General features: G+C 39.3%; 1 protein-coding gene across 1 annotated transcript in view; it reads left to right on the top strand.

Annotated features, from left to right (window-relative positions):
- Cd163 (CD163 molecule) overlaps nucleotides 1-2992 on the top strand; it is a 33682-nt gene extending 30690 nt beyond the window's left edge. Inside the window, exon 16 of the mRNA XM_032905719.1 lies at nucleotides 2824-2992. Coding sequence (XP_032761610.1) covers nucleotides 2824-2861 — 38 coding nt within the window. The 3' untranslated portion in view covers nucleotides 2862-2992. The remainder of the gene's footprint in view (nucleotides 1-2823) is intronic.
- Nucleotides 2993-15303: the final 12311 nt, after the last annotated feature.

Raw genomic sequence — 15303 nt, 5'->3', positions numbered from 1 at the left:
TGCTGGGAACTTAAGGTCCTGTGATGACAGCTCTCTTGGATTTACTATGTATTTATTTACAGAAGTGCTTTGTTTTTATATGACCTATATAAAAAAAAAGAGCTTCTCAGACACTTGAGGCCAGGGCCGGCATATATTCCCAGTAATTACCTTCTTCCTTCCAGAAAATTCCAATGATTCGTATGATTTTAATGCTGATGGACTAACATCTTTGTCTAAATATCTTCCTATTTCTGGAATAAAAAGGGGGCCGTTCAGAGGCACAGTGAAAAGGAAAATGATAATTTATAACCCACTGAGGTGAGTGAGAATTTACTCATCATGATTCAAAACAGGCACCCTCCTCTTAAGATAGGCAACCCCTTGTATTAGAAAGAAAAGAATGCATATAAATGTATGTTTCCAGATGGATGTACATATGTACATATTTATAAATATGTATCTGTGTTCAGATATAGATCAACTATTTGTAAATATGACTCAACCGTTGCTAAGATGTGTGTGCACATGCACTTGCGTGTGTGAGTGTGTGTGTGTGTGTGTGTGTGTGTGTGTGTGTGTGTATTTGTGTATCTGCTTATCAAGAACATCCACAAGGCTAAGGAGAAGCAGGATAAGTAAATACTTTGAAATGTTACAGGGATCCTGTCAGGCAGTTAAAAACCTATGTATAATTTATGCTATGACAAAGATTGTACAAGACACTACAAATGACAGAAAATCCATCTAAAAGGTTTAGGGAGCAAATAAGAAGATGTGGTATTTAAGTTAAACTTTAATCACGGTTGAAACATAAACCACTCCAGGGAAAGGGTATCATACATACAGACCATGGAGGCAGAGATGACAGGTACACCTTGAGGAAACAGGCTTCCACTCGAATGAACACATCATACAGATTTATACTATGCTTCAGCAGACATGTTTGGAGTCACATTTTACCAATTGTCTTCCATGAAAAAAGTTCAACCAAAGTTATAAAAGCTTACAAGGTGAAAAGGCTAGAAAAAAATTAAGTTTTACATTTTTTAAAGATGGTAAGATGAATTTATAGGTACACTTTTCTGCTTTTTTATTTAAGTAATTAAGGAATAGAGTTTTACATAAGTTTTAATGAGACAAAGAGCAAAAATAGAACTCTTGGAAAGTTTATAAAGTATAAAGTGTTGGGCTGGGTGTCGCTTGTGGGCAGAGTGTTTATTTAGTTTGTACCAGGTTCTGAGTTTAACACCAACTCTATAATGAAAAGAAAGAAAAATACTCACACTGTGAAGTGTTAATATCCACAAAATATATGGAATTATATGTGTGTGCACATATGCATGAAGTTCTTAAAGTTTCTACAGTGCACGAACAGTGATTAGTGTTAATGCATATCTATGTACATTCTACATACGCGCACATGTGTGCACAGTCTCTAAGGAACAGTTGAGCAAAGCTACATAAAGACTTTTTTCACAAAATAAATTGAAATAAAAATCTGAAGGCACTGGAGAGATGACTCAGTAGGTAATGTGCCTGCCACACAGCGAGAGGACATCCTTAAATTCATATCCCAGAACCATGTTAAAAAGCCATGAGACCAGCACTGGTGGAGACAGGCCTGTCCCTGAGACTCATTAGTTTCCAGCCCTAGCCAAATCAATGAACTTCAGAATCAGTGCCTCAAAACACTTTGTGATGGAGAGAGTCGCAGGGAAGACACTTGGGTTTCCACACACATGTGCACCCACATGCACACACCCGCACTAGCAAGTACTGACACAACTAATAAAAATAAACCGATAAATAGAATGAATGGAAAACTACTTCGTAATGAGATCTTGCTTCATATAAACCAGACTAGCAAACATTTAAAACAGCACCAGGACACATTACCAGTGAGAACTGAAAGCGGCCATTTAAACCACTGCTGCTAGAAGACGCACAACAGCCTCGAGAGAACAACCCACTGACCCCCATTGGAGTGACAGTGAAGTGACAGAGAGCTTTATAAATCCTCTCATTCCACCTGTGAACCTGTGCACATCCTGCCCATACAAGTAAAGTCACAAATATTAAGACCTTTGTCAGACGCTGTCATTCCACACTGTTACTTGGGGCCAAAAAGTAAATAGATAAAAATAAAGCTAATGTCAACTGACAGCCCAATGGCTGGCAAACCTCTGGTGTGACTCTAAAGAGAGCAATCGTCCACAAATGTTAGCATGATCCTGCTCAAATAAAATGTTTGTATCAATGACTGAATACATTTCTGTATAGGTAGAAATACAATCTGAACTACATTATAGACAGGGATTCTGAAAAAAAAAATGACCCATAGCCTCAAAGTACATTAACATTCCTGATGTGACAGAGCCTTCTTACCCAGCAACCACCGTGAGACTGCTGCTGCAGGATCACAGGGGTGTGGCCTTTTGGAATGGCATCATTTTCTTTTCTTGGTTTTTTTTGTTTGTTTTGTTTTGCTTTGTTTTGTTTGAGGCAGAGTGTTAGACTGTAGTCTAGGCTAGCTTCACACTCACAATGTGGACAGGCTGGTTTCACACTCAGAGCAATCCTCCTGTCCCAGCCTCATGAACTCTAGGCTCACAGGTGGCGCCACTATGTCTGACCTTTTTAAATGTCGTTCCTTATCTCACTGTCCCACCACGGAACAAAGTGATTTCCACACACACCAAGGCTCAAATTTCTTTGCACTTAATTCTCTGCTCAGCGAAGGTAGTCTGTATTGTCATACAAATGAGTTTGGACATGCATGGTATAATATGATGCATGCTTCTGTGTGAAGACAGAAATGACCTTTTTGTACTTATGGGTTAGGTTGGCATTTAAGAAACCTTGACATGACAGCCAGCTAAATGGACAAGAGCCCAGTCCGTGCACGGATGACCACAGCTACATCTTCACGCTATCCTTTGTTTGCTGGCACTCTACTGAACCTGCAGAAGCCATGTTTGTGAATGTGACCACTGAATAGATATGGGAGAATTTCAAGGGTATTAAATAAACAATATTGTTATTGATTTGATGTTGCTTCTTTGGTTCTTTGTTTTGTCTGCTTGTTTGGGACAGGGTCTCATTATTTAGCCCTAGCTGCCCTGGAAATGGCTATAGAAGGAAGGCAAGTCTAGAATTCACAGAGATCTGCTTGTCTCCGATTCCCAAGTGCTGAGATTAAATATATGTGCCACTACCTGTGGTTTAACCATTTTATCTCGATTTTATAAGCTTCTGGTTGAAGTTTTAAGGTCTTTATGAAAAAAATGATGTCTTTTCATTTGGCATGCTAATATTCAAATATTATACACTTCCTTTTCGTTGAGTTTAAGAATAATTTTCTTATAGCCAAGTCAAGTAAGTTCATTTCACTTGGATTTTTTAATAAAGAAATACGGTCATCGGGACCACACGGCAGTTGTGACTGCCTGTATGAGGCCTTCAAAAAAATGCTTTAAAAAGAAAACAAAGGAGGGGGGCATGAGAGGAGGAGAGGGGACTGACTGAGAGGAGAGTTGGAGCAAGTGGAGGGAGATGAAACTCTAGTAGGGGAACTTATGTGATCATAGTGCATTGTGTTCAAATATGACATGACCTAAAGTGTTATTAATAAAGAAATGGAAAGCAAGCTGTACTGTGACCAATCCTTTTTGTTGCTATAATTCTGCTCACTGACATGGAATGCATAAAAGTATTTGATAAGGAAAAAGACTCAGTGGTGTAGTTCTCTGGTCCTCAGGAACATATATCATAAAAACTAAACCCATGCATAAACTATGAGGATCCTATATAAATATAACTAATATAAATAAGCTCAAATACTATGAAAAATCATAACAACATAAATATGACAACCACTAACATAAAGACAATGATATTTAATTCAATTCAATACTAAGCTGAACATCTACAAACTTACTGAATATTGCAGTCTTTTACACAATTTATTTTTTAATTAAGTATATTTATAATTACAAACATTTATCATGAAAAAATGACATTTTCAACGTCATATGTAGTGAGATGGCTAGATCAAGCTAATTAGTACACATTCCTTTGTGTCTGTTTTTCTGTCCTGAGAACGTGTTAGCACCTACTTCCCAGCTATTTTCTTTTATTTATTGGTTATTTTATTTATTTACATTTCAAATGCTGTACCCCTTCATGGTTTCACCTCCGCAAACTCCCCATCCCATTGCCCCTCTTTCCCCTCTCCTTTGCCTCTATGAGTGTGCTCCTCTACCCACTCACCCACTCCCACCTCACAACTCTAGTGTCCTCCTACACTGGGGCATCAAACCTCCACAGGACCAAGTGCCTCACCCCCTTCTCCCCACTGGTGCAGGATAAGGTAGTCCTCTGCTACATATATAACTAGAGCCATGGGCCAGCTCATGTATATGCTTTGGTTGGTGGCTTAGTCCCTGGGAGCTCTGAGGGATCAGGTTAGTTGAAACTGTTGTTCTTTCTATAGGGTTATAATTCCATTCAGCTCCTTCAATCCTTCCCCCAACTCTTCCATTGGGGTCCCCTGCTCAGTCCAATGTTTGGCTGTGAGCATCTGCATCTGTATTGGTCAGGTACTGGCAGAGCTTCTCAAGGGACATCCATATCAGGCTCCTGTCAGAAAGCACTTCTTGTCATCAGCAATAGTGTCAGGGTTTGGCATCTGCAGAAGGCCTGGATCCCTAGGTAGGGCAGTGTCTGGATGACCTTTCCTTCACTCTCTGCTCAATTTTCTCTCCTTGCATTTCCTTTAGACAGAAACAATTCTGTGTTAAAAAAAATTTTGAGATGGGTGAGTGAGCCCATCACTCAACTGCTGAACATCCCAATCTACTGGAGATAGTCTCTACAAGTTCTATCTCCCCTTTGTTGTAAATTTTGGCTAATGCCATCCCCCATTGGGTCCTGGGAGCTGTTTGCTTCCCTGGTGACTGGGACTTTATAGTGGCCACACCCGTTTCCACATCACCCATTGCTACATATTTCTATTCAAATTCCTGACCCTCTATGTTCCTCTCCCATCCTTTCCCATACCTCATCCCCCCTCTTTTTTTCCCTCCCTCTCCTCTTTCTCCCCCAGGTGCGTCCCTCCCTCTACATCCTGTGATTATTTTGTTCCCCCTTCTAAGTAGGACTGATGCTTTCACACTTCGGTCTTCTTTCCTCTTAAGCTTCATATGGCATGTGGGTTGTATGATGGGTATTCTGACCATTTAGGGCTAATATCCATTCATGATCACACATACCATGTGTGTTCTTTTTGTGACAGGGTTACCTCACTCAGAATAATATGTTCTAGTTTCATCCATTTACCCGTGATTTTCATGAAATCATTTTTTTAATTGCTTAGTATTCCATTGTGTAAATGTAGATTTTCTGTATCCATTCCTCCACTGAGGAACATCTGGGTTATTTAGAGGAGCATGCGTCCTTGTTAGATGCTGGAGCATATTTTGGGTATATGCCCAGGAGTGGTATAGGTGGGTCATCAGGTAGAACTATTTTCAATTTTCTGAGGAACTGCCAGATTGTTTTCCAAATGGTTTTACCAGCTCACAAAGCTATAGCAATGGAGTTCCTCCTTCTCCACATCCTCACCAACATCTGCTGTCACATGAGGTTTTTTATCTTAGCCATTCTGATTGGCATAGGGTGGAATCTCAGGGTCATTTTGATTTGAATTTCCCTGTTAAGGGCTTTGAAGATTTCTTTAGGTGTTTCACAGCCATTTGAGATTCCTCAGTTGGCAATTCTTTGTTTAGTTCTATACCCCATTTTTAATAGGGTTATTTGGTTCTCTAGAATCTAATATCTTGAGTTCTTGGTATATTTTGGATATTAACCCACTATCAGAGGTAGGGTTGGTAAAGATCTTTCCCCAATCTGTAGAGTGCAGTTTGTCCTGCTAACAATGTCCTTTGCCTTACAGAAGCTTTTCAATTTTATGAGGTCCCAATCAGCAGTTGCTGATGAGTCATTGCTGTTCTGTTCAGGAATTTTCCCCTATGCCCATGTATTCAAGGCTCTTCCCCACTTTTTCTTGTATTAGTTTGAGGGTATATGGTTTTATGTGGAGGTCCTTGATCCACTTGGACTTGAGCTTTGTACAGGACAATAAGAATGGGTCAATTTGCATTCTTCTACATGCTGACTGTCAGTTGAATCAGCACCATTTCTTGAAATTGCTCTTTTTTCCACTGGATGGTTTGGCTCCTTTGTCAAAGAGCAAGTGATCATAGGTGTGTGGGTTCATTTCTGGGTCTTCAATTCTATTCCATTGATCTACCTTCCTGTCTCCGCACAAATACCATACAGTTTTTATCACTATTGCTCTGTAATATAGCTTGAGGTCAGGGATGGTGATTCCCCCAAAAGTTTTTTATTGTGGAAAACAGTTTTTACTACCCTCGGTTTATTATTATTCCAAAAGAATTTGAAAATTATTCTGTCTATCTCTGTGAAGAATTGAGTTGAAATTTTGATGGGGATTGCACTGAATCTGTAGATTGCTTTTGGCAATATGGCCATTTTTACTATGTCAATCCTGCCAATTTATAAGCCTGGGAGATCTTTCCATCTTCTGAGGTCTTCTTCAGTTTCTTTCTTCAGAGACTTGAAGTTCTTGTCATACAGATCCTTCACTTGCTTAGTTGGAGTCACACCAAGATATTTTATATTATTTGTGACTGTTGTGAAGTGTGTCATTTCCCTAATTTCTTTCTCAGCCTGTTTAGCCTTTGAGAAGAAGAAGGCTACTGATTTGTTTGAGTTAATCATATATTGAGCCACTTTGCTGAAGTTGTTTATTAGCTATAAGAGTTCTCTGGTAGAATTTTTAGTGTCGCTTACATATACTGTAACATTATCAGCAAATAGTGATATTTTGGCTTATTCCTTTCCGATTTATATCACTTTGGCATTCCTTTGTTGTCTAATTGCTCTATCTAGAACTTTTAGTGTCATATTGAATAAATAGGGAGGGGGCAGCCTTGTATTTCCCCTGATTTTAATGGTGTTGTTTCAAGTTTCTCTCCATTTAGTTTGGTGGTAGCTATTGGTTTGCTGTATATTTCTTTGATTATGTTTAGTTATGTGTCTTGAATTCCTGATCTTTGTCAAATGGTTTTTTTAGCATCTAATGAGATGATCATGTGCTTTTTTTCTTTGAGTTTGATTATATAGTGGATTATGTTGCTGGACTTCAGTATATTGAATCATCCCTGCATCCCTGGGATAAAGCCTATTTGATCATATTGAATGATCATTTTGATGTGTTCTTGGATTCAGATTGTGAGAATTTTATTGAGTATTATTGCATCGATATTTATAAGGCAAATTGGCCTGAAGTTTTCTTTCTCTGTTGGGTCTTTGGGTGGTTTAGGTATCAATGTAACTTCATAGAACAAATTAGGTAGTGTTCCTTATGTTTCTATTTTATGAAATAATTTGAGAAGTACTGGTATTAGGTCTTCTTCGAAGGTCTGATAGGATTCTGCACTGAAACTATCTGGTCCTGGGCTTTATTTGGTTGGGAGATAGTTAATGATTCTATTTCCTTAAGGATTATTGAACTGTTTAGATGGCTTATCTAATCCTGATTTAACTTTAGTAACTGGTATCTATCTAGAAAATCAACCACTTCATATAGAGTTTCCAGTTTTGTTGAATATAGGCTTTTGTAGTAGGATCTGTTGATTTTTGGAATTTCCTCAGTTTTTGTTATGCCTCCCTTTTTCATATCTGATTTTGTTAATTTTGATACTGTCTCTGTACTCTCTAGTTAGTTTGGCTGAGGGTATATCTTGTTGATTTTCTCAAAGAACCAGCTCCTAGTTTTATTGATTCTTTGTATAGTTCTTTTTGTTTCTACTTGGTTAATTTCAGTCCTGAGTTTTATTATTTCTTGCTGTTTACTCCTCCTGGGTGTATTTGCTTATTTTGCTCTAGAGCTTTCAGATGGGCTGTAAAGATGCTAGTGTATGATCTCTTCAATTTATCTATGAAGGCACTCAGTGCTATGAATTTCCCTCTTAGCACTGCTTTCATTGTTTCCCATAAGTTTGGGTATGCTATGCCTTCATTTTCTTTAAGTTCTAAAAAGTCTTTATTTTTTTTTCTTTATTTCTTCCTTTGCCAAGTTATCATTGAGTAGAGAGTTGTTCAGTTTCCATGTGTATGTGGGCTTTCTGTTGTTTTTGTTGTTATTGAAGACCAGTCTTAGTCCAAGGTGGTCTGATAGAATGCATGAGATTAATTCAATCTTCTTGTATCTGTTGAGGCCAGTTTTGTGAACGATTATATGGTCAATTTTGGAGAAGGTACCATTATAAAAAGTGCTATCTTTCCCCCCTACTAGATCCAGCACCACAGTGCCCCAAGATATCTGGTAGATATCTTCATTTCAATCAGCAAAGCCTCTCACCCGCTTTGCCCCATCCCATAACACACTGCTGATGGCCTCTCTCTGAGCCTGGCAACAATATCTCTACCCACCCAGTTCCCAGAAATATACATCTCAATTCTGTGGTGGCTTAGTGTCCCAGCTGCCACATACTCTCTTAAACTTAATTCGCCACCAAAAAGAACATGCACCACAATAACCTCTGATCCAATTGATAAGATATAATTGTCCACCTAAACATACAAAACCCTATACATATCCATTCCTTAAGAACATGCCAGTAAAAGGCTACAAATTTCAGCAATAAAAGAGGGATACATTCGAGAAACATATTAACATGTGGCTATAGTTCATAATTTATAGAGCCTTGAAAATCACTGAGAAGTAACTCAGAGACAGCCTGACCCTTAGGAGTTTTGACATCCTCAGGCTCACAGGTGAGTCTACCACTACTACTCCAATACTCGACCTAACTGGGACCTCCCTTAGGGAATTCAGGAACTCTTGTCCAGCCAGAGAGACATGTTCCTTCCAGTTTGCACCTGTGCTCAGAAGTGGATCCTGTGCTCCAACCCCCAACCCCACACCCAGAGACAACTTGACACCAAGGAACACCAACATAACCAGGCTCACAGGAGAGATAGGCTCCAGTCAGAGACAGCAAGGCCAATTAACACCAGATATTACCAGATTGCAAGAGGAAAGCTCAAGAACATAAGCAAAAGTAACCAATACTACATGGTAACATCAAAACCCGGTTCTCCCACCACAGCAAGCCCTGAAAACCACAACATACCAGAAAAGCAAAATTATGATCTAAAATCCTATCTTATGAAGATGATGGAGGATGTTAGGAAGACATAAATAACCCCCTTAAAGAAATACAGGAGAACACAGGCAAACAAGTAACAACTCTTAAAGAGGAAACACATAAATCTCTTAAAAGACATACAGGAAAACACAACCAAACAGGTGAAGGAATTGATTAAAAACTGTCCAGGATCTAAAAATGGAAATAGAAACAAGAAATCACAAAGAGAGATAACCCTGGAAATGGAAAACCTAGAAAAGAGAGCAGGAGTCACAGATGGAAGCCCCATCAACAGAATACAAGAGATGGAAGAGAGAATCTCAGGTGTAGAAGATACCATAGAAGACTGACTCAACAGTCAAAGAAAATACAAAAAACAAAAATCTCCTAACCCAAAACATCCACAAAATCCAGGACACAATGACAGTGAAAAGACCAAACCTCAGAATAATAGGTATAGCAGTGAGCAAAGATTCCCAACTCAAAGGCCCAGTAAACATCTTCAACAAAATTATAGAAAACCTCCCTAATCTAAAGAAAGTGATGCCCATAAATATACAAGAAACCTACAGAACACCAAACAGATTGGCATAGAAAAGAAATTCCTTCTGTCACATAATAAACAATGCTCAGAGAAAAGAAAAATAATTTAAAAGCAGTAAGGGGAAAATATCAAATTACATATAAAGGCAAACTTATCAGAATGACACCAGACTTCTCAATAGAGATCTTGGGCAGAGGTCATACAGACCCTAAGAGAACACGATTGCCAGCCCAGGCTACTATATCCAGCAAAACTCTCTATTACCATAGATCGAGAAACCAAGACATTCCATCACAAAACTAAATTTAAATAATATCTTTTTACTAATCCTGCCCTACAAAGGATAATAGAAGGAAAACTCCAACACAAGGAGGGAAACTTCACCCTTGAAAAAGCAAGAGATTAATCTTCTCATAACAAACCTAAAAGAAGAGAACCATACAAACATAAGTCCACCTCTAAAAACAAAAATAACAGGAAACAACAATCATTGATCCTCAATAACTCTCAAAACAATGGACTCAATTCCCCATTAAAAAGACATAGGCTAACAGACTGGATACGTAAACAGGACTCAGCATTTTGCTGCATACAGGAAACACACCTCAGTGACAAAGATAGACACTACCTCAGAGTAAAAGGGTAGAAAAAAGTTCCAAGCAAATGGTCCCGAGAAACAAGCTGGATTAGCCATGCTAATATCCAATAAAATAGACTTTCAAACAAAAGTTATCAAAAAATATGGGGAAGGTGTCTCAGTCAGGGTTTCTATTCCTGCACAAACATCATGACCAAGAAGCAAATTAGGGAGGAAAGGGTTTATTCAGCTTACTTCCACATTGCTGTTTCATCACCAAAGGAAGTCAGGACTGGAACTCGAGCAAGTCAGGAAGCAGGAGCCGATGCAGAGGCCATGGAGGGATGTTACTTACTGGCTTGCTTCCCCAGGCATGCTCAGCATGCTCTCTTATAGACCCCAAGACCACCAGTCCAGGGATGGCACCACCCACAATGGGCTGGGTTCTCCCCCCTTGATCACTAGTTGAGAAAATGCCTTACAGCTGGGTCTCATGAGGGCATTTCCACAACTGAAGCTCCTTTTCTGTGATAACTCCATCTTGTGTCAAGTTGACACACAAAACAAGCCAGTACAGAAGGACAGTTCATATTTATTAAAGGAAAAATTGAGCAAGATGAACTCTCAGTTCTGAACATCTGTGCACCAAATGCAACAGCATCCACATTTGGAAAAGAAACTCTACTAAAGCTCAGAGCACACATTGAACCTCACATGACAATAGTGGGAGACTTCAACACCTCACTCTCACTAATGGACAGATCATGGAAACAGAAACTAAACAGAGACAAAGTGAAACTAACAGAAGTTATGAACCAAATAGATTTAACAAGTATTTATAGATCATTTCATCCTAAAAGAGTATACTTTCTCAGAACTTCGTGGTACCTTCTCCAAAATTAACTATATAATTGGTCACAAAAAAGGCCTCAACAGATACAAGAAAATTGAAATAATCCCTTGAATTCTATCAGATCACCATGGACTAAGGCTGCTCTTTAATAACAACAAAAACAACAGAAAGCCCACATGTACATGGAGGCTGAACAACGCTCTACTCAATGATAAATTGGTCAAGAAAGAAATTAAAGACTTTTTAGAATTTAATGAAAATGAAGGCACAACATACCCAAACTTATGGGACACAATGAAGTGCTAAGAGGTAAATTCATAGCTGAGTGCCTCCAAAAAGAAACAAGAGAGAGCATACACTAGCAGCTTGTCAGAACATCTGAAAACTCTAGAGCAAAAAGAAGCAAATACACCCAAGAGGAGTAGACAACAGGAAATGATCAAACTCAGGGCTGAAATCAACTGAGTAGAAACAAAAGAACTATACGAAGAATCAACAAACTCAGGAGCTTTGAGAAAATCAACAAGATAGATAAACCCTTAGCTACATTAACCAGAGGGCACGTGTAGGTTGATGTCATTAGGCAGGTGAAGGCAGGTACAGGATAGAATGAGGCCTATTGTTGGATGAGAAGGAAAGATGGACAGGAGAAAAGATGTTGAGAGGCAGAGGAGGTCAGAGCAAGGGGGAGAGAAGAGAGAGAACATGGTGGCAGGTGATAAGATTCCTCAATGCACATATTACAGGTTGTTATGACTATACTTATTTTTGGATATTTTTTATTTACATTTCAAATGTTATCTACTTTCTCCTACCCAACCACCCCCCTTCCCACCTCCCCACCCTGACATTCCCCTACACTGGGCGGGGGGGGGGGGGCCAGCCTTGACAGGACCAAGGGCTTCGCCTCCCTTTGGTGCTTAACAAGGCCATCCTCTGCTACATATCCAGCTGGAGCCATTGTTCTGCTCATGTGTATTATTTGGGTAGTGGTTTAGTCCCTGGGAGTTCTGATTGGTTGGTATTGTTGTTCTTATATGGTTTGCAAACCCTCCAGCTCCTTTTTTTTTTTTAATCTTTTATTAACTTGGGTATTTCTATTTACATTTCGATTGTTATTCCCTTCCTGGTTTCCAGGCCAACATCCTCTAACCCTTCCTCCTACCCTTCTCTATGGGTGTTCTCCTCCCCATCCTTCCCCCATTATCACCCTACCACCAACAATCATGTTCAGTGGGGGTTCAGTCTTGGTAGGACCAAGGGCTTCCTCTTCCACTGGTGCCATTACTAGGCTATTCTTTGCTACCTATGCAGCTGGAGCCCAGGGTCAGTCTTTGGGTAGTGGCTTGGTCCCTGGAAGCTCTGGTTGGTTGGCATTGTTGTTCATATGGGGTCTTAAGCCCCTTCAAGCTCTTTCAGTCCTTTCTAAGATTCCTTCAACAGGGGTCCCGTTCTCAGTTCAGTGGTTTAATGATGGAATTTGCCTATGTATTTGCTGTATTCTGGCTGTGTCTCTCAGGAGAGATCTACATCCGGTTCCTGTCGGCCTGCACTTCTTTGCTTCATCCATCTTATCTAGTTTAGTGGCTGTATATGTATGTAGGGCAGGCTCTGAATGGGTGTTCCTTCTGCCTCTGTTCTAAACTTCGCTTCCCTATTCCCTCCCAAGGGTATTCTTGTTCCCCTTTTAAAGGAGTGAAGCATTCACATTTTGGTCATCTTTCTTGAGTTTCCTGTGTTCTGTGCATCTAGGGTAACTCGAGCATTTGGGCTAATATCCACTTATCCAATGAGTGCATACCATGTATGTTTTTCTGTGATTGGGTTACCTCACTCAGGATGATATTTTCCAGTTCCCCCATTTGCCTATGAATTTCATAAAAGTCATTGTTTTTTTGGTAGCTGAGTAGTATTCCATTGTGTAGATGTACCACATTTTCTGTATCCATTCCTCTGTTGAAGGGCATCTGGGTTCTTTCCAACTTCCTCCAATGGGAACCCCGTTGTCAGTTCAATGGTTGCCTGCTAGTATTCACCTCTGTATTTGACACGCTCTGGCAGAGCCTCTCAGAAGACAGCTATATCAGGCTCCGGTCAGCATGCACTTTTTGGCATCAGCAATATTGTCTGAGTTTGGTGGCTATATGTATAGGGATGGATGTATACAGTATTTTGTGTTGTCTAGATGGGCAAATTATATCTTAGCAATTGGATCAGAGAATATTGTGTGTATTATTGTGGACTGAGCATTTAACACATAAATCTGATTGTAGAGTTACAGTTTGTTGAGTATTGATTTTACCAGGTAGTTGGGAGTTTGTACTTTAATTACGAGAGGGAAGTTTCTGGGAATGTGGGCAGAGTTTATGGCGGGAAGCCGTGATAGGCCAGCTGCTGCTGGACTTCTAGAACCATGATTTAATGGGGTAGCTGAAACCAGAGAGTTCATGGCTAGTAGAGAGCCATGGGGAGAGATGTCAATCAGAGATAAATTAGCGTTAGTACCAATGGCCCCATTGGAGCTGGAATTAGTAGAAGGGTACTCTCAGGAAATGGTTCCACCACTTTTTTATTTTTACCACAACAAGAACAGAAAGAGTATCCAAATTAACAAAATGTGAAGTGAAAGAGAGACATAACAGGAGAAATTAAGGAAATCCAAAAATTATCAGATCCTACAACAAAAGCCTATACTCAACAAAACTGGAAAATCTGGAGGATATGGACAATTTTCTAGACAGATACCAGGTACCAAAAGTCAATCAGGATCAGATAAACCATCTAAACAGCCCCATAGCTCCTAAAAAATAGAAACTGTTATTAAAAGTCTCCCAACCAAAAACAGCCCAGGACCAGAAAAGTTTAGGCAGAATTCTACCAGACGTTCATAGAAGATCTCATATCAATACTGTCCAAACTATTCCACAAAATAGAAACAGAAGGGACACTACCCAATTCCTACTATGAAGCCAAAATTACACTTATATCTAAACCACACAAAGACCCTACAAAAAAAGAGAACTTCAGACCAAGTTCCCTTATGAATATGGATGCAAAAATACTCAATAACATTCTTGCAAACCAGATCCAAGAACCGATCAAAACAATCATCCATCATGATCAAGTAGGCTTCATCCCAAGGATGCAGGGATGGTGCAATGTACAGAAATCCATCAATGTATCCACTATATAAACAAACTCAAAGAAAAAACACATCATCTCATTAGATGCTGAGAACTCATTTGACAAAATTCAACACCCCTTCCTGATAAAAGTTTTGGAAAGATCGGGAACTCAAAGCCCACACAAAATATACTAAAAGCAATATACAGCAAACCATTAGCCAATGCCAAACTTAATGGAGAGAAACTTGAAGCAATCCCTGTAAAATCAGATATTAGACAAGGCTGCCTACTCTCTCCCTACCTATTCAATATAGTACACAAAGTCCTACCCAGAGGAATTAGAAAACAAAGGGAGGTCAAAGGGATACAAACTAGAAAGGAAGACATCAAAATACAACTGTTTGCAGTTGATATGATAGTATATTTAAGTGACCCAAAAACTTCCACCAGAGAACTCCTAATCCTGATAAACATCTTCAGCAAACTGTCAGGGTATAATATTAACTCAAACAAATCAGTAGCCTTCCTCTACTTAAAGGATAAACAGGTTGGGAAAGAAATTAGGGAAATGACACCCTTCACAATAGTCACAAATAATATAAAATACCTTGGTTTGACATTAACATAGCAAGTGAAAGATCTGTATGACAAAAACTTCAAGTCTCTGAGGAAAGAAATTGAAGATCTCAGAAGATGGAAAGATCTCCCATGCTCTTGGATTAATATAGTAATAGTGGCCATTTTGCCAAAAGCAATCCCCATCAAAATTCCAACTCAATTCTTCATAGAGTTAGAAAGAGTAATTTGCAAATTCATTTGGAATAACAAAAAACAAGGATAATAAAAACTATCCTCAACAATAAAAGAACTTCTGGGAAAAGAAAAAAAAAACCTTCTGGGGGAATCACCATCCCTGACCTCAAGCTGTATTACAGACCAATAGTGATAAACACTGTATGGTATTTGTACAGAGACAGGCAGGTAGA

Source organism: Rattus rattus, chromosome 6 (genome assembly GCF_011064425.1).
Source record: "Rattus rattus isolate New Zealand chromosome 6, Rrattus_CSIRO_v1, whole genome shotgun sequence".
In the NCBI taxonomy this organism is placed as follows: domain Eukaryota; kingdom Metazoa; phylum Chordata; class Mammalia; order Rodentia; family Muridae; genus Rattus; species Rattus rattus.
This window is presented reverse-complemented; position numbering and strand designations above follow the sequence as displayed.